Source organism: Oryctolagus cuniculus, chromosome 4, assembly GCF_051225735.1.
Source record: "Oryctolagus cuniculus isolate XC-2025 breed Fujian yellow rabbit chromosome 4, ASM5122573v1, whole genome shotgun sequence".
In the NCBI taxonomy this organism is placed as follows: domain Eukaryota; kingdom Metazoa; phylum Chordata; class Mammalia; order Lagomorpha; family Leporidae; genus Oryctolagus; species Oryctolagus cuniculus.
This window is the reverse complement of record NC_142870.1, coordinates 172,120,535-172,138,711: the sequence shown is the minus strand read 5'-3', so window position 1 is coordinate 172,138,711 and position 18,177 is coordinate 172,120,535. Positions and strand designations below refer to the sequence as shown.

The following is an 18,177-nucleotide window of genomic DNA, read 5'->3' as shown; positions in this document are numbered from 1 at the left end:
CAGCTGCAAGCCTCAGCAGCAAATTCCTAGGGTCAGAGGAGAAAACGGCAAACAGATTGCAAGTACCTGCTGGTTGCGCCGCCTGTGGCATCTGCTGACTTCTCTGGGCACTGTACTGTACTGAGGCCATGGGCCGGTACTGCTGCGTGGTTGAGGTAGGGTACTGACCAGATGAGTAATAGTAGACAGGCATCTGTGGCAGATGAGAGGAAAAGCAGGCCATGAGAACTTCACGCGCAGTACCACCTTCACACATCAAACGCGCTGTCACCTTATGGTGTCATGTGAGTGTGCTGATTAGTAAGACCACCCCAGACTTCTCCCCGCACAATGCATGTGTGGTGCTGTTCCTCGTGCGATGAAATGAAATGCTGAGTCTGTGCTGGCTATCCGGCTCGCTCTGGCCAATGAAATGTGGCAGAAGGGAGGGCTCAGACTCGCAAGCCTGCTTTTTTTTTTTTTTTTTTGACAGGCAGAGTGGGCAGTGAGAGAGAGAGACAGAGAGAAAGGTCTTCCTTTTGCCATTGGTTCACCCTCCAATGGCTGCCACGGCCCGCACACCGCGCTGATCTGAAGCCAGGAGCCAGGTGCTTCTCCTGGTCTCCCATGGGGTGCAGGGCCCAAGCACTTGGGCCATCCTCCACTGCACTCCCTGGCCACAGCAGAGAGCTGGCCTGGAAGAGGGGCAGCCGGGACAGAATCTGGCGCCCCGACCGGGACTAGAACCCGGTGTGCTGTCGCCCCAAGGCGGAGGATTAGCCTAGTGAGCTGCGGCGCCGGCTAAGCCTGCTCTTTCAGAACACTTGCGACTTCCACTCCTGCAGGAGGGGAGGGAATCCAGCCACCAGGGAAACAGAGTCTAGGCTAAGCTGCTAGAGACAGAGGTCCTCGGCAGGACAAAGGGACCTCGAGTGGGCAGCCCACTCTCAAACTGCAGGCATGTAAGTCAAGTCAGGCCCCCCCCAGCCAAGGCCATATGGACAGAGATGAGCCATCTGCCGTGAGTCCTGCTCAGTTTCGGAGCTTGTCATGAGCAGGACAATAGCTGATTTAACCTCTATCAAAGCTCTTTTCTGTGCGGTTGTCAAATAAACAGTGCCCAAAACTCATGTTCAATCTAAAAAGGAAATAGGTTAGCAATATCGTTTATGCCACCCACGTAGCTTTCCATTTTTAAAATATTTATTTTGTTTTCATCTACTCAAAAGGCAGCGAGAAAGAGGGCGAGATCTTTCATATGTTGGTTCATTCCCCCAAAGCCCACAACAACTAGGGCTGGAAGAGGCCGAAGCCAGGAGCCTGGACCTTCATCTGGGTCTCCCAGGTGGGAGACAGGAGCTGAAGTACTTGAACTGTCATGTTCTGCCTCCTTGGACGCATTATCAGGACACTGGATCAGAAACAGAACAGCCAGGACTCAATCTCGCTCTCTGAAGTCTCCAGTGGACATCACCAGTGGTGGCTTAACCCACTGCACCACAATGCCTGCCCTTGGAACTTCCTAACAACTGAAAATATTTTAAGCATTTCAAATACAGTCACATCAAATGTTTCTTGATCTGGAAATACTATTTTTTGCCTATTTCATTTATATTAAGGCCATCTTTTTATGAATCATAGTTTGTTATTTTCTCCCTCTCCAGGCCTCTTGATTATTCTCCTCTCATCTTTGAAATAAAAGAGGTACCTTTGTCAACAGCCTTCAAGTATTATATACACAGAATAAAATCATAAGCCAAGTATTCAAGCATGGTGGTTTTTAGGGCTATTTTGTTTTCTGATTTGTTCCTGCTAAATAGGAAACAGTTTTCTAGTGCAGTCTTGCTTCTGAACCATACGTGGCACAGTGTCTGCCTTGGAATAAAACGGGAACAAAAGGGAACTTCACCTGTACAGATCTGTGATTATGAAACTGCATTTGACTGTTATAAGCTGTAAGTCTGACCACCTAGTAATATGGGTAATTATGAGTATGAGGAGGAATGAGTCTACATCAATCAAACAGCTAACTACTATGTGTACTATACCATTTCTCCTGCTTCTTTTTTAATAAAGTAGTTTATAACAGTAAAAAACAAAATAATTCCAGAGTACTAATAGATTTCATTTATATTCTGGCTAATTGTAGTTCTTTTTAAAACTTACTATCATTCTGCATCAGATGCCTCTAATATTAAGAAAAGCAGTTACCTAATTCATTCATCAGCACTCTATTTCCATGTCTTTCAGGAAGTATAGCATTTTATTTCTTGTCTTGATTAAATGTAAGCTCTAAAATGTGACATCCAGGGGCTGTGCTGTGATTCAGCAGGTTAAAGCCCTGGCTTGCAGTGCCGGCATCCCACATGGGCACCAACTGGAGTCCCAGCTGCTCCACGTCCAATCCAGCGTCCTGCTAATGCACCTGGGAAAGCAGCGGAAGATGGCCAAGGGCTTGGGCCCCTGCACCCATGTGGGAGACCCAGAAAAAGCTTCTAGCTTCAGAATGGCTCAGCTCTGGCCATTGTGGCCATCTGGGGAGTGAACCAGCAGATAGAAGACCTCTCTCCCTCTCTTCCTCTCTCTCTCCCTCTCTCTGTAACTCTGTCTTTCAAATAAATAAAATAAATCTTTTTTTAAAAAAGTAATGCCCACTCTTCAGTCTTCTCTCTTACATTCAACAGGAAACAACACCTGCAGAGCTGAGGATGGAGTTAAAACCCTTAAACACTTCCTGGTGACCATTAGTGGTTTGATAAAAGCACAACTATGTGTAAAATAATAGTGTAGTGTTCATTTGTTGCTTGCATCTTTTTTTCATTTCTTCTCCACCTACCTCCTTTGGTACCTTGGCAAAAGGTAAGAGCTTTGACTGCATCTACCCAGTAGCTCTCTGGCGTATGGCCTTGGCTACCCCTTAGGAATCACGGCCTCCAGCCACAGGAAGCAGATGGCCACTTAGCCATTCCCATCCCTCCTCAGGGGAAGGGAGGTGAACCGGGCTACGAGAAACCTTTTAAGGGATTTGTGTGAAAAGTCTAAAGGGAGAAGAGTCTCGGCAGCCCCAAAGGCAGGAGTTTTGTATTTACAATCAGTCAGGCGAGGACAGAGAGAGTCCAAAAATGATCTGAGCAGGAGAGGAGATAAATAATTCAGAGAAACAAAAAGAAACTACAAAACAAGCGAGCACCTCTTCTATTCCCTTCTGCACATCTCTCGTTACCTTGCTGGCTTCTCGTGTCACCTTTCCAGTGGGCATTCAGAAAGCACATAACGTAGTCAGAAAAATCAACCTTCCAGGTTCTTAAGCGAGTCCCTCTTCTGCATACATTTATCACATTTTCACCTATGCCTTTGGGCTCCATCTCAACTGAGTTCTTTCCACTGTGTGTAGTCAGGGAACCAGGTTTCAAAATGTTTACTAAGTTGACAGTCACTATGGATTGTATCCTATACCTTATCTGTGGTTAAGTACGTCAACATCCAGACTGATCACGGACCATCAACATCTGTTCTGTATCCTTAATTTTCTATTTAAGAATCCATTGAAAAAGAAAGACAAGCATGCTGCAGACATTTGGGTGGGCTCTGAATTTCCTTGGCTTCCGCAGAACATTAATAACTGAAATTCCTCCATCAGGGAGTGGCTTTGAAATTAAAAAAAAAAGAAGTCTTCAATTAAACATTCTGCCAGCCCTTCTCTTGGATCAGAAATGGGTAAGGACTCTTGGATGCCAGTTAGGCTAAAAGAGCTATACCAGCTTCTATCAATAATTAAACTTGAATAGTTTAATTTGCTCATAAAATAATTAATATATTAATGAAGCCCTTTCTCCTGTGACTTCAAGCTATTTTATAAATCTCCCTAAACCCGCTAGGGAAGAGGTATTGTTAAGAAGGCAACTGAAGATGAACTGAATGAATCACTCAAAATCAAATGAACAGCTGAGTGGAAATCATTTCATGGTAGAGGGTTTTGTGTGGCTAGAAAAGAAAATAATTTATTCAAGATGCTAAGGCAGCGAAACAAATGACACCAAGGTGATGCTGCACTTTAAACAGCTCGTCCAATGCCAGACTTCATAATTAGGATGGAATTTGCTTGGGAGATGTGTGCCTCGAAAATGGACCAGAAAATGTCTGTGCACATTTTATATCTTGACAGTAATCACTTCCAATATTCTGCAAGGGATGCCCAGGAGAGCGCCAGAGATGCTCGGTGGTGAACAGTAGCACATAATCAGTCTCTGAGAAGACAGTAAAAACCAGTGATCTGTGCTGTCTTACATGCTTGAGTCAATTAAATATGATTAATGGCTACCTGCGAGCAAAGGCGTGAGCTCTGCTTCCCCCTGGGGAGAGGGAAGGACAGTGGGTATCAGCCTACCTGCCTCCTTTATATTCATGGAGGAACGCCTGCCCGGAGCAGTGGATTAGCTCCAGAAAATGCTCCGGAATTGATAGGAAAAGGAGGGGGCAGGGCACAACGTTTGTTGAGCCACAGCACGGCAGGGTGCGGCCCTGTAGGTACAGGCTTCTTTTTCCCCCAAGGTTTCCCCTTCCTGGGCAACCCTGGACACAGGACATGACACAGGAGGGCTGCTTCCTTAGGACTTCTACCAGCAGCCTGGAAAACGGGATGGTTCTCTGCTGTGCAGTGGGCAGTCAGGTCAGGTTCATTCAGTTTGCTTTCTGAGCATGAAGGCTTTACCCAGCACGGACGAGACTCTGTTGGGGAGAAAGAGCAGTGCTGGCCGGAGGACGAGGCAGGTTAGCCTGGTCATAGTCCACAGGAAAAGTTGGAGGTTAAAAGGTACCAGTCAGCTGTGAGGCGCAGGTGTGAGGAAAGGCACGCCTACCTGTGCAGGTGGAGGCTGTTGCACAAATCCCTGCGGGGATGGCGGGGGCTGGATGACTTGCTGCGAGATGGGAGGGCCAGAGCCTGTGCATCCTCCCGCTGGAAGCTGCTGGCCCGCAGAGGCGAGGACGTAGCTGGGCTGCGGGGCAGGCTGTGGCATGAGGGAGGATGGGTAGACAGGACCCTGTGGGGGCTCCGGGGTCTCTCCCGAGGACTGCCGGCTCAGGTTCATCTGGCTGAACTGTGTCGCCACGTCGTCTCTCTGTGAATCACAAAAATAAAGACAGGCACCATGGAGATCAGCTCAGTAAGGAGACATTCACATGGAGGCAGACACAGGACACGAGCTGGTAGCTTGTGTAGAAACAAGAGCAACTGGGGACAAATGAAATGAAGAGATTCCTACAAAGGTAGAATGACAGAGAGGGATGGAGGGAGAGAGGAGGGGAGGGGAGAGAGAGAGAGAGTCTTCTATATGCTAGTTCACTCCCCCAAATGGCCACAACAGCCAGGGCGGGGACAGACAGAAGCAAAGAGCCAGGAACTATATATATCCAGGTCTCCCATGTGATGGCAGTGGCTCAAGTACTTGGGCCCTCCCCTGCTGCTTTCCCAGGTGCATTGCAGGGAGCTGGAATGGAAGTGGAGCAGCCAGGACTCACAACTCCAGATGCAGGTGTCACAGGCAGTGGCTTGACCAGTTGCACTACAACACCAACTGCCAAATCTTTCTCCTCAATGGAAACAATTACTCTCTTCATTGAGGGCTCAGCTTCCTAGGGACGGGGCTGTAGACAAGGACAGCTTGGTGTTCTGTCTGGAAGGGACAGCTGTCATCACTTGATCTGCTTTCAGAGAGGCAGAAGCACCCAAGTTCAACACCACCCATCCCTGTTGTCAAGAGACGCCCAGGACTGGAATCCGCACTGGCCTGGCTCATTCTTCAGGCTGGTTCCCAAAAGGCCTTAGTGCATTGAGGGGAGAACACAAGGACGTCCTGGGATTAAGATCCTATGGGAACACTTCTATCAGGAGCCCAGGGTGATGACAGTTATCAATCAACACTGACCACTGAGATCCTCACATTTCATGGGACTCTCTATTCCTGACTTCCAATCTGGAAGACATTCCCTTCCTGCTCAGCTGGTACACAGTTAAAAGGGTATTAGGGGCCTGTGCTGTGGCATAGCGGGTGAAGCCGCTGCCTGCGGCACCAGGTGGCATCCCATAAGGGCCCCAATTCCAGCCCCGGCTGCTCCACTTCCAATCCAGCACCCTGCTGATGTGAATGGGAGAGCAGCAGAAGGTGGCCTAAGTATTTGAGACCTTGCTCCCATGTGGTAGATCCAGACAAAACTCCTGGTTCCTGGCTTTGGCCTGGCCCAGCCCCGGCCACTGGACCATTTGGGGAGTGAAACAGCAGATGGAAGATCTCTCTTTCTCTCTCTCTCCCCACAGTAACTCTGCCTTTCAAATAAATAAATAATAAATCTCTTTTTTAAAGGGGTATCAGAATGCAGAAACACTCCACACAGGCCAGGCAGCTAACAGGAAGGATACTGCTATTTTGCGGAGATGTGTCCACAAGGTCTGGGAGCGGACATTCACACCACTCACAGCCCCACTTCCCAGTCAGCCCAGGGTACCCGCCCAGCATCAGCCAGCACTGCACAGAAAAGGAACAAAACCAGTGACTGTGCCATCCCCGGGCCAGAACTCATGTAGATGTGATACAGTACCATGGGGAAGTGCTGTGTTGCAGACACAGGCAGGAGATGCTGGGGAGGAAAAGAGACCGCCGGATATTGCACTGACTGGGAGGAAGCCTGCAGCCCCTGGACAGACTGGAAGAAAGAAAACGCTAATCAGTTTATAAAAAGCACTTGGACTGAAATCCACGGGGAGTGCACCCACACAGGTCCTCTTGACTTCGTGCATGCCAGACAGGCGGGACCAGCCACCATGGCCAAGTCCAGACCCTGCAGAACACAGCCACTAGCCTGGAGGGAGCTGATCCACATAGCAATCACCCTTTTAAGACATTACTGAAGTATGTTCAATGTTGGTGGTGGCTAGAACCTCTGGGTCTAAAAACATTCCCCAAGGAACAAGACATAAGGAAAAAGGAGGGTCACTCTGGTGGCCTCTGGTTTCTGTCTCCCTGGCACAGGAGGCAGCTCTGCCTCTCTCCCTCCCCAAGGACTGCTGGGATGAACACCAGTTTCCCTGGGCACTGATTGGTAACTGTTTCTCCTGCGGACGAAGGCTTCTATGCTGACTCTTTGTAGATATGAACATTTGGCGTGGGATGGGAACGTGTTAGCAAGATGGCCCAAGGGCCCGGGTGTCTCTCCAAGCAGAGGCTCCCTAAGATAGAACGGCTGCAGCCGGGCCTAAGGAAAGAAAATGGATTCAGCTTCCCGAGTACCATGCTCCCTGACTGCAAGTCACTGGATGAGACACTCATCTGTACTTGAACTCAAGGATCCAGATGCCATCCTGTCAACCTGTGACCAAGGACTCCAGGCTGATGGGTTGTATTTTAGGAGGATGGGGTTGGCGCCACTGCAAACTATAGCCCTCTCCTCAGGGGGAGGCCGCTCTGAGGTCACGAAGCCTTCATCCCAGGAGTCCTTACCTGAGTGACCAGGGGCCCTGCCAGCTGTGGCTGTGGTGGCTGCACCTGCTGTTGAGGCTGAGGCGAAGGCTGCTGCTGAGGCTGTTGCTGGGGCTGCCCCACCATCGTGCCCCGCAGGGGCTGCTGGCTGGCAGGTGGGTTGTAGATAGCAGGAGTCCCATCAGGGTTCACAAAAGGCTGGCCTGCAAAGGAATCGCAGCATGGCGCAGGTGAGCATCTCAGTCTTTGAGACAGCAGCTTATTCAGAAAGTGACCTCAAATCGAGGAGCAGGGCCACAGGAATCCAGGAGCCAGGATCTTCACCGCGGTGAAGACGTCCCCGTTTGTGAGCCCACCGCCTAAGCTAGAGGAGACGGGGCAGGAACACGCAATTCAAGCAGCAAATGAATCTACCTCCCGCAGGGACCTTTGCCAATGACAAGTGCATCTGCCGCCAGTGGTCCCCAGCAGAGGGGACGGTGGAGAAGCAAGCTTTGCTAAGCCACGCGTTTTGCCGCCCGACACCCTCGCAGCCATCAGCCAGAATGACATACACTCAGGGATGGGGACTGCTTCTCAGGCACACAACTCCAGTTACACTCAGCCACAAGACGTTTACCAGTACATTCGTTTTGCTCCCACTAAGCCCTGTCACCAATTATGAATCATTATCAGTTCCATACACATTATTTCCAACAGAACACAACACATCCATTTTCTTCCGTGTCTACACAGACACAAGCCGGGCTACTGTGGGTCTCAGAGCTTGATAAACATATCACAGAGTCGTCTTGTAATGGGGAAGCAAATATACATCATTTTGCCATATGAAATAACCGCATGGCTCACCATCATTAACAGCAGCGTTCCCTTACCGAGGAGGGGTAATAGTAGCATTTGAGTCTCATCCTGATTCTGGGGTGAAGGAAGGTATCCATCACCCCCCTTTTTTTTAGGAGATGAAGGCTCACCAGAAGGATGACAGGAATAAGGAGTTGAAAGGAGAGGAGTAGAAGGTATAAAGTGAAGGAGAGGAAGGGGAGGGGGGGGAGAGAACCAATGGATTTCCAGTGTAGCAGGCACAGAGACAGGCTTCTTACATAGATGCCCTTGGCGACACTCCTATAGTTGTGCAATGTCATTTTCACCATAGAGAAAGAGACCAAGCAACGTCTTCAGAGGCATCAAACAAAATAAAACAAAATCAACAACAGCAGAAGAGCAGTGAGAGAACCAGGAAATCACTCTGATCCATAAGATTCCAAAGAACATTCACTTTCTAAAAATAACTTGGTAGACTATCCAATTTCACACAATGAGTACATGGTAAAACTAGGTACCCTGGAAAAATATCCAACCATAACTGAAAATTATTACACTGAGTGAGAAGGCAAGAGAGGGGGAAGGCAAGCCTCTTGGTGGGATCATCCCCGGTGTCAGCAGATAATGGACAAGAGGCATCAGAACATGGGAAGTGGCTTGGCAAAGTGTGTGAGGACCACTTGTGAGTCCCTTCTACCATCTTCCCTACCCTTGCAGCTCTACTGGAGAGACTGTCCACAAAGTAAAGTCGCAGAGATGTTCTCTGGGAACCCGAGGGAAATGCCTGGGAGGGCCAAGGTTCCCAGTGCTTCTGAGAGGGCCCTCCTCATCTCAGCACTGGGAGACGGTATAAGCCATGTGCTGAGTTCTTCCCAACCAAAAACCCAAAGGCCTTCAGTGCACACATTCTTCTGCTACACAGGGCATGGATGAGCACTCTCACCCAGGGTAAAAATGTGTGATGGCCGAGAAAATCAGCCTGTTCTTTAGTGAAGGACAACTAACAACCATCCATTTCATGAGAAAAAATGGCAGTGAAAGAGAGTGGAGCAAAGACATAAAAATATAAAACTGATCCAGAGGGAACAGAGTATGCTTGTGAAAAGAACGTAGAGCATCCGTCCAAGAACAGATGGTTATCAAATAAGAGCTGGGCTAATTAACTCATATATGCTACATGGACACAAAAAAATCTGCTATATAACCCATGTATTACATACAAGAGCAGGCAAAACCAGTCAACGGCAAAAGAAGTCAGAACAGGGGTACCTTTGAGGGTGGGTAATGCATTCTATACCTCATTCTGGGTGATGCTTACACAGTTGCTCATATATGCAAAACCTTACTGATTCTTTCAACATGCGCAGGTTGTGCCTGTCCATGTACTTTATGCCTCAACACATTAAATTGAGGAAGCAAAATGGAAAAGGTTGGAAGGCAAATCCTGAGGTTGTAGTGAAGTCAAAAAACAAAATGCTCACTTGGAGAGAAGAGTGGACTCAATATGAGCTCGCTTAGGGAATAAAATGGGAACTTAGCGTTCCTCATTGTTACTATAAAAATTTTATCATTTACTTATTTACTTGAGAGAGAGAGAGAGAGAGAGCCAGCTCCCATATACTGGTTCGCTCCCCAAATGCCCTTTACACCTGGGGTTGAAGGCAGGAGCTGGGGACAGAATCCAGGTCTCTAATGGGGGTGGCAGAAAGCCAGTCACTTGAGCCGTCACAGCTGCTTCTCCAGATCTGCATGAGCAAGAAGCTGGAATCAGGAACTACAGCTGGGAGTCAAACCCAGATACTTGGATATGAGATGAGGACATCAACATCTGCCCCCATTAACAGAGTGTTTGAGCCCAGATACATCGTGTGGATGCAACAAGAAATTGTAAGTGGTGCATATTCATGAAAATACTTGCCAGAATTAGGGAAGGTCTCAAAAATTTTATAATTATCAATAATTTGCTTATGGTGGCAAAGCAAGTGTACCAAAATAAAAATCACAGAACAATGATTAAATCTACTGCTTTCTTATGCCCTAGGTACTTGGTTTCCTATCATTGTGATTTAAATAGTTACATTTTATTGTTTGAAGAATTTTTAATAGCATTCTTCTGGATTCAAAACATGAAATCCATTTTTCCCTCAAAATCAGCACTTTGGGAAATGCTGAAAAAAACTTTCAATTTCTAAAACCCATTGACACACATAATGTTCCAATCCTTCATTTTCCCAATTTTTTGCTTGCTTGGTTTTTTTTTTTTTTTTAATTTTAGGAAGACAAAAGGAAAATTTAGGTATTTAAATTTTAAAATGAATCTCCATGGTGACAAGTATATAACTTTATCTGAAATTATTTCAAAATGAGTCTCTCTCTGCCTACACACGCACACACACACACACACACGCACAGAGAAAGGGCCTTTACTATATTACTGCATGGCTTTTAATTTTCCCCAGTGACGACTAAGGAAGTATGACAAACTGCCCCTGTGTTGAATACATAAAACCCAAATATTTAAGCGTCCTTGTGATAAATTCTAGAGCCTCAATTTGAAATGTGGTGATGGACTCTGAGCCAGGAGAAATTGAGACTTCTAAAGAAGTACACGTGAACAGTACTAAAGAGTCACTCAAGGAGGCTCTTACGGAAAGAGAAGAAGGTGTGAAAGGTTGATTTTATCTCACCAAGGAAGGCAGGAAAAACCTGAGAAATACGAAAGAAGCAAGGTGATGCCAGGGAAGAAACAGAAGCAATTTTTCTAAGAGACTTAGCCGAGGTAGCTGTTGGTTTTCAAGTCAGGCAATCACAGCCTCTCTATATCCTATGATTTCTACAAATTCAGGTGCAATTAGAGCTGAATAAGCATTTAGTCTGAATGGCAGCTGCTGGAGATCTGGGGCTGGCCCTAGATGAGGTTTTCATGTTAGCAACGGCACAAGATGCTCGGCAGGCTCTGGCTCAAATAAAAACATGCTATGATGGAAGAAAGACAGGTTACCTTGAGCCCAGAGCAAGGGCAGAGAGAGGGATTAAACGTGGAATGCTCACTTCTCTTCAATATACGATGTTAGGTGAAAAATCGCTCCCTGATCCATGTCAATATGAATAATGAGTACTAGGTGGCATTCCAGTAAAGAGTCATTTTTGAGTACCTGCACATGGCCGAAGACTTTGTTACCCATTCCGGGGAAGAAAAATAAATAAATGAAAATAATTAAAGAAATAAATGAATGAAAAAATAACTAAGTATGGCCCCTTCCCACAAGGAGCTTCTAACAGTGCTAGTAACAAGGAAATAAACTCAAGGGAACTTGATAAGCTGAGCAGTCACAAGTTCATGGTTCCTATACACCTGCTATGCACCTGACCAAAGGTAACATTTAAAAAGAGAGAGAAGGGGTGAGAGAAAGACATTTTCCTTTGCTAGCCCTTAGAGTGTGATATTCTTATGACATGTGCAGGCGAGGATGAACTCAGACCTTGCAAAGGTACATTTATAGACAGCAGACAAAAGTTTCATGATGTACTTAAGATAAAGGTGGGAGCACTTTGGATAACTGGTACAAAAAGTTCTGATCAAAATGAAAAGCAAGGCAGTATGGAAGCCCGTCAGGAGCATCTGACGGACAGCAGCCCTAAAAGACTCCTGCACATGAGGTCCCTGACTCCTTCTCCCTTTCCAACCAAAGACAATGAAACATGGCAACACCACACCGTGCGCTCTAATGAGACCTTAAAAGACACCAATGCCTACTGGCATTTCTAGATTCCACTAAGTTGAAAGAAAATAGCCCATGGAAGGGGAGCTTTCTGCTGAGAATTTTTTTTTTATTTTTTTTATTTTTTGACAGGCAGAGTGGACAGTGAGAGAGAGAGAGACAGAGAGAAAGGTCTTCCTTTGCCGTTGGTTCACCCTCCAATGGCCGCTGTGGCTGGCGCGCTGTGGCCAGCGCACCGCGCTGATCTGATGGCAGGAGCCAGGTGCTTCTCCTGGTCTCCCATGGGGTGCAGGGCCCAAAGGACTTGGGCCATCCTCCACTGCACTCCCGGGCCACAGCAGAGAGCTGGCCTGGAAGAGGGGCAACCGGGACAGAATCCGGCGCCCCGACCGGAACTAGAACCCGGTGTGCCGGCGCCGCAAGGCGGAGGATTAGCCTAGTGAGCCACGGCGCCGGCTTCTGCTGAGAATTTCTAACAGGAGCATAGCTCCATGATAGCTGGAGGAAAAGTCCAAGAGCCCAGGCTTGCCTTGCAAAGATGAAGATGTCACAGAGGGTCCACGTGGGAAAGGAGTCTCTATGGTGACTGATTCATCCAGACGCCTTCAAAGTAAAGTAGAGCTTCTGAGTTAGAGTGGACCTGCTGGGAGCAAGTCTAGGGCCAGGCTAAATTAGAAGTGTGGTTGTGCTGGCAGAACAGTGGGAGGACAGTGGGCTGGGCTGGTTTAACAGCAGGTCAACTGTGCTAGCAAAGAAACTTTCACTTTTGTTTCATTCAACTTTAATATCTTGAAATCATTGCTTGTTTTTCTTTTTTGCTTGAGCTAGTTATCTTATCAGTCAGGTTTTATATCTGACACACTCTCAGACATACGACATTTGCTGAAAAGCTGCTCCATTGTGCAGATCGACATACAGAATCTGCAGCAGATATTATTTAAATAATATGTAAATACTGAGTGCTTTCACAGTGGCTACTACTTTATTATCCATTCTGGGGAATAAATAAATAAAATGAAATAGCTCAGTATGGGCCTGTTCCACAATGAGCTTATAAATGTGCTAGTGGCAAGGAAATGACCCCAAGAGCCATTCACATGAGAAGCAAAGTGGTCACATACTCTCGGTTCCCATCACAAAATACTTCTGCTGTGTATTGAGAGAAGGGTAATCAGGGAATGGTGAGACATGTGGTTTCCAGGCGTTCACAGTGATAGAAGATAAAGAAGATGAGTTCCAGCCCCAAGGAAGGTAATTTTGTTTCAACACAGAAGTCATAAAGATCAGATAGACAGATGGGGATAGATCATGGCCACATACACAATGTACACGGATACACATGTGCATACATTCTCATACATGTGAATATCTCAAACTTACAACAATAAAGAAATCCCACAAAAGAAGAAATACAATAATTCACCATCCATCTCACCACACAGCTATAGTATCCAAAGTATTAACACATGTTCCTTCTGGTCTAGGGATATTTTCATGTCTAGCATTTGTCAGATGGGACACTTGTGTATGGGGAAGCTGTTCACTAGTGCTATTAGCTCCATTTCTTTAGCTGGGATTCTCTTTCAAAAGAGATATTTTGGTAATAGCTCTAAATGACTCTGTCCAATGAATAAGAATTGGAAGTTGGCACCAGACAACATTCCATTTCTTTTCTTGTGTAAACAAGATTACAGATGATAATAAACACATACACATGCACAGCCATGCTATCATTACAAATAATATTCCTGCATTATGCCCTAAAGATACTCTGTTGCGCTTGCTGAAACACTGTAATTTTGTTTCACACAAACCACTCAAAAACAGATGCGTGGTGGGTGTTCCCACTTGTAAGCCCTCCCTCTCCATTAAAAGCAGAGCACTTCAGCCAACTGAGTCAGAACACAGTTTGATCAGTGCCCAGGGTCACCTTCCAGTTTCCTTTAGAGTGCTTATAATGATCCGAACAAAACAAAAGCGAGGCCAAAATCCTCCCTCAAAGCATGTAATCTGAAGCTTTCAAACGGTTTTCAATAAAATGATTGTGCCTTCCTTATGGCATGTCCAAATGTCTCCATCAAACACCAGACCTTGGGAATCTGCCATATGCTTTATGAAAGTGTGGCGATTATTCAAGTAACTATTGCACCGTAGTTCTCATGTGTCTCTCAACTTCTTTACTACTGGAATTATTTATGGGAGACGATTGAGTCAGAATCCTTTGATGAGAGACTCATCCAGTTTTGCATTTTCAAGCTTAGCCAGTTGAAGAAATGCTCTGGAATGATCTCAATTACATCTCACATCTATTTCAAGACAATTTCATTTTCCACAGTGTCTTAAGAAGTGGCTGATCCACACCAAGCTGTCTACACCAGGGATCCTCAAGGGTGGCACTGCTGATGCTTTGCCAGGGCTGCCTGGAGCGCTTAGAGGATGCTTACGGCCATTTCTGGGCTCTGCTTACTAACGCCAGTAGCAGACCCCTTTGCTCCAGGTTGTAACAATGGAAAATGCCTGCAGATATTGCCAAATGGCCTGGAGGACATGGGAAAAACTGCCCCTGGATGAGAAACTTCCCCCACCAAGGAGAACTTTCTCAGTCTATTTGCTGATGTCAGATTCCCTGCGCCCAGGTCCTTTGGAATCAATGTGGAAGCTAACGGATCCACTAGAGAAATTAAAATCAAAAACCAATGGTATTTGTGAAGGAAGAAGCCACAGTGACGGGCTGCAAGCCTCCCAACCACACCGAAAGCAGTCTAGGGCTAACATCTCTAAAATGTATAAGAATTTGCTCTCTGTAACCCCTTCTCCCTGCTACTCCTCATCCCCTGGATGAGCTGGGTCAAATTCTAAGGTGGGAAAACAACTTTTCTAATTAAGAATTCACCATGTGTTCCAACTGATACCTCCATTTCCAGAAATAAACTTGGATTCAAAAACACTTTTGACATAATAGGAGCTACTCAGGGGTTTAGTCGGAGAAACAAAGTTTTCATTAGTATCTCCCAGCTCATCACACTGTGGTCACTGATTTTGACCCTACCAATGCGTGCGAGACACGCAGGGAAGGGAAGACACAAGAAACCAGGCGCTTCCGGGAAGTCTCTGTATTGATACTGATGTCAATATGGAGACAGGTACAACGGAAGTTCTGCTCTTCCGAAACACAGCTGCCGCCCAGCAGGTCACACACCCGGCTCTCCTGTTCTGGAATCTTCAGAATACTTGCCATTGAATTCATGAGCTCTAACACAAGAACAACTCTTTGATAACCTCACGGCCCCGAAAAGCAGGCTGCAACTGACCTGTGTGTGGATTCAGAAGGATGCTCCCGGGTGGGATGCCTGTGGCAGCTTCCAGCGGAAGGAGGATGTAGCTGGTGCTGCTGGGAGCGACTTGGCCTCCCATTCCATTCTCCGGATAGGGCGCACAGGTAGGAGAACCAGCTGCCACTCCCGAGACCAGCGGTGTGCTCTGGAGAGGTGGGTGGGTGCGAGACAGCGATCCTGAGGAGCCGGCACTGCTGGAAGACTCGGAACCTAGCACAGGGATATGAACCGGCCAGTGATCAGCACAAGGAGGACAGGGAGCACAGATCTGTACCTAAATACTTACTTTTCTAGAACCAGTCATGAAGAACGCAGGTGTGTGCTACAGGATGAGGTTAACGCCTCCCATATTCTGGGCTCATATGCTACTGAACTCATGCTACAATTTCCCAGGAAGAGGAATTAAGGTTTTTCTCAGACCACTAGGGTGATGCATTGGTAAATGGGAGCCTAAAGCTCCGAACTCAGTGCCTGCAATCTCCCACATTCTGGAGAAACTAATGCCATGGCAATGCCTCACTGAGCGGCATGACAAGTGTAAAGAGACTGGCAAGGGCGGTAGAGGAGACTGCAGCTTAAGGAGGACTCTGATGACATGCAGGCCATGTGCATGGTTCTAAAGTAATGGTTTGCACAGAGCTGGGTCAGAAATAAACTTTTCCTTCCATTTGTATCTAGAAGGACTGGATTATTCCTAGTGGGAACACAGTGTCCAAGAGTGAAAAAATTTCAAAATCAAGTGGGATCTCTTTTCACATGGTGACATGGATAGCTCAACCACGCAGGCCACTGAGAACGGGTGCAGATTTCTCCAGCCGGGAATCATTCTTAAGCGTCTCCCCGCCTCTTCCCTCCACACTGGACAAAGACAGAAACATCCGCCACAGCCCATGTCCATTGAGCACACTCTGCCTTTCACTGTAGCAACAGCCCCCGTGGCCATGGCTCTTCTGGGTGATAAGCATTCATGAGAGCACCAACGAGAAAACCCACCAAGCACAACTTCTCTGGCTGCGAATCCAAACGGATAGGGCATTTTAATAGTATTGCAGATGACAAGAATGTTGGACAAGATATTGATTAAATCATTTTCCCACAACTATTGATGTATGCTGTTAAAATGCATAATGTTTGTGTCAATAAAGTTCAAAATATAAAAGTGATAGTTAGCTTTCTTTTCAAGATTCTAAATGTGCTCTTAAAATGGAGATTTTTTAAAATAAGTGATACGAATACAATGCACAATTTCAGAGACGGCCAATTGGCGAGTATAATTTTTGAGAAAGAATAGTATTTATTGAGCATTTAGCATGTGTAAGCCTTGTAAGTTGAATAAATAATAGTAAATAGTGCTACTGCCTATATAGATAAGGAAACTGAAGTAAAGTGAAATTAGGTAATTCAATGTAGCTTGGACAACTAGACAATGGCAGAGCTGGGATTTGATCTAGGCAAACAGATCTACAGTTTGAGCATTAACCCTGAGCCCGCCCTGCCTCCTGAAAGCAGGCAAATCCATACACCAGACTATCACCAGGGTTCTCAGCTGGGCATCTTCTCTGCTTTCCCCATGACTTAGTTATCAAGAACAATAAAGTTTTGGGTTAAGTCAGGGTGTTCCATCAGATTGGTTTAAAATAATGGTGGGCTTGTGAATAATGTAGGGGGTGGATAAAGGCTCTAGAAGGGAATCTTGAAAATGACAAGAAAACTTTTGAGACCATGTCACTGAAACCACTGCTCTGAGACCAAGGTCCCAGTGCACACCACAGTTGTGTATGGACTTGTGCTGTATGATTTGATGCTACCATGTGTGTTTGACACCAGAGCAGAGGCAACAACAAAACCTCCTGCTCCCAGATACTTAAGGTCATACAAAACTGGTGCAGCTCATCTTAGAGATGAGAAGCAAGATAGTGAGAAAGAGCTAAGGCCAAGAAAGTAGGTTCCACCCTGATTTCCAGTATGAGTGAGTAGCAAAATGGGTGCGTTTGCTGGGGAAGACGGGTGATGCCGACTGAAACACTGTGCTCAGGTCTAACTACAGACGGAATTTGGCTTCAGAAAGATGGCTTTTAATCACTGATTTACAATTTCATTCCTCTTTAACACCTGGGGAAAAAGTAGGCACATCAACAGGAATGAGGAAGAAGCAATATCAGTGACAACACCACAGGTTAAAGAAAGGCAAGAAAATTACCTGTGGCTTAAATTGTCAACCTTGCAAAGAGAGAGACAAGGGTACTGCTCTTGGGAGGAGTGGCTCAGCCACTGACAGGTAGGTGGGGCTCAGGAACTGGCCTTGCGGGCCTTGTTGGCTTATCATCAGCATGGTCCAGCCTACGAGCCTCCATCTCCCAGATCAGGTAAATACTCTACACGTGGTAGGCACTATGGAATACTTGATAAAAACAGATGCCCAAAACAAAAACCAGAATAAGAGTAGATTAAATCCATACCTAGTAACTACATTCTGTATCCTGTTGTAACCTAGAAATTGTCCAATTAACAAAGATTATGTGCCAATTAACTTGCTGTATAAAGTCTTGAAAATTTAACGAAGAACTTAGAAATTATTTTAATGAAGAACTTAAAATTATTTTAACACAACTTAAAATATATAATAATTTCACATGACCAAAACTTTTCAAAAGGTAGCTATAATTGCATTTTCAGTTAATTAAACTCAGTTTTATATTTTCTTTTCTTTTTTTTTTTCTTTTTGACAGGCAGAGTGGACAGTGAGAGAGAGAGAGAGACAGAGAGAAAGGTCTTCCTTTGCCGTTGGTTCACCCTCCAATGGCCGCTGCGGCCTGCACATCCTCCACTGCACTCCCAGGCCAC

At 46.2% G+C, this 18,177-nt stretch overlaps 1 protein-coding gene across 50 annotated transcripts in view; it reads right to left on the bottom strand.

Annotated features, from left to right (window-relative positions):
- The window catches only part of ARPP21 (cAMP regulated phosphoprotein 21), a 160,415-nt gene that overhangs the window by 47,167 nt on the left and 95,071 nt on the right, over nucleotides 1–18,177 (bottom strand). For all 50 annotated transcript variants that reach the window (XM_070072941.2, XM_051858920.3, XM_070072942.2 and 47 more), the window contains 5 exons: nucleotides 15,310–15,543; nucleotides 7,476–7,657; nucleotides 6,577–6,681; nucleotides 4,839–5,099; nucleotides 67–193 (listed from right to left, as the gene is read on the bottom strand). In XM_070072941.2, coding sequence (XP_069929042.1) covers nucleotides 67–193; nucleotides 4,839–5,099; nucleotides 6,577–6,681; nucleotides 7,476–7,657; nucleotides 15,310–15,543 — 909 coding nt within the window. The remainder of the gene's footprint in view (nucleotides 1–66; nucleotides 194–4,838; nucleotides 5,100–6,576; nucleotides 6,682–7,475; nucleotides 7,658–15,309; nucleotides 15,544–18,177) is intronic.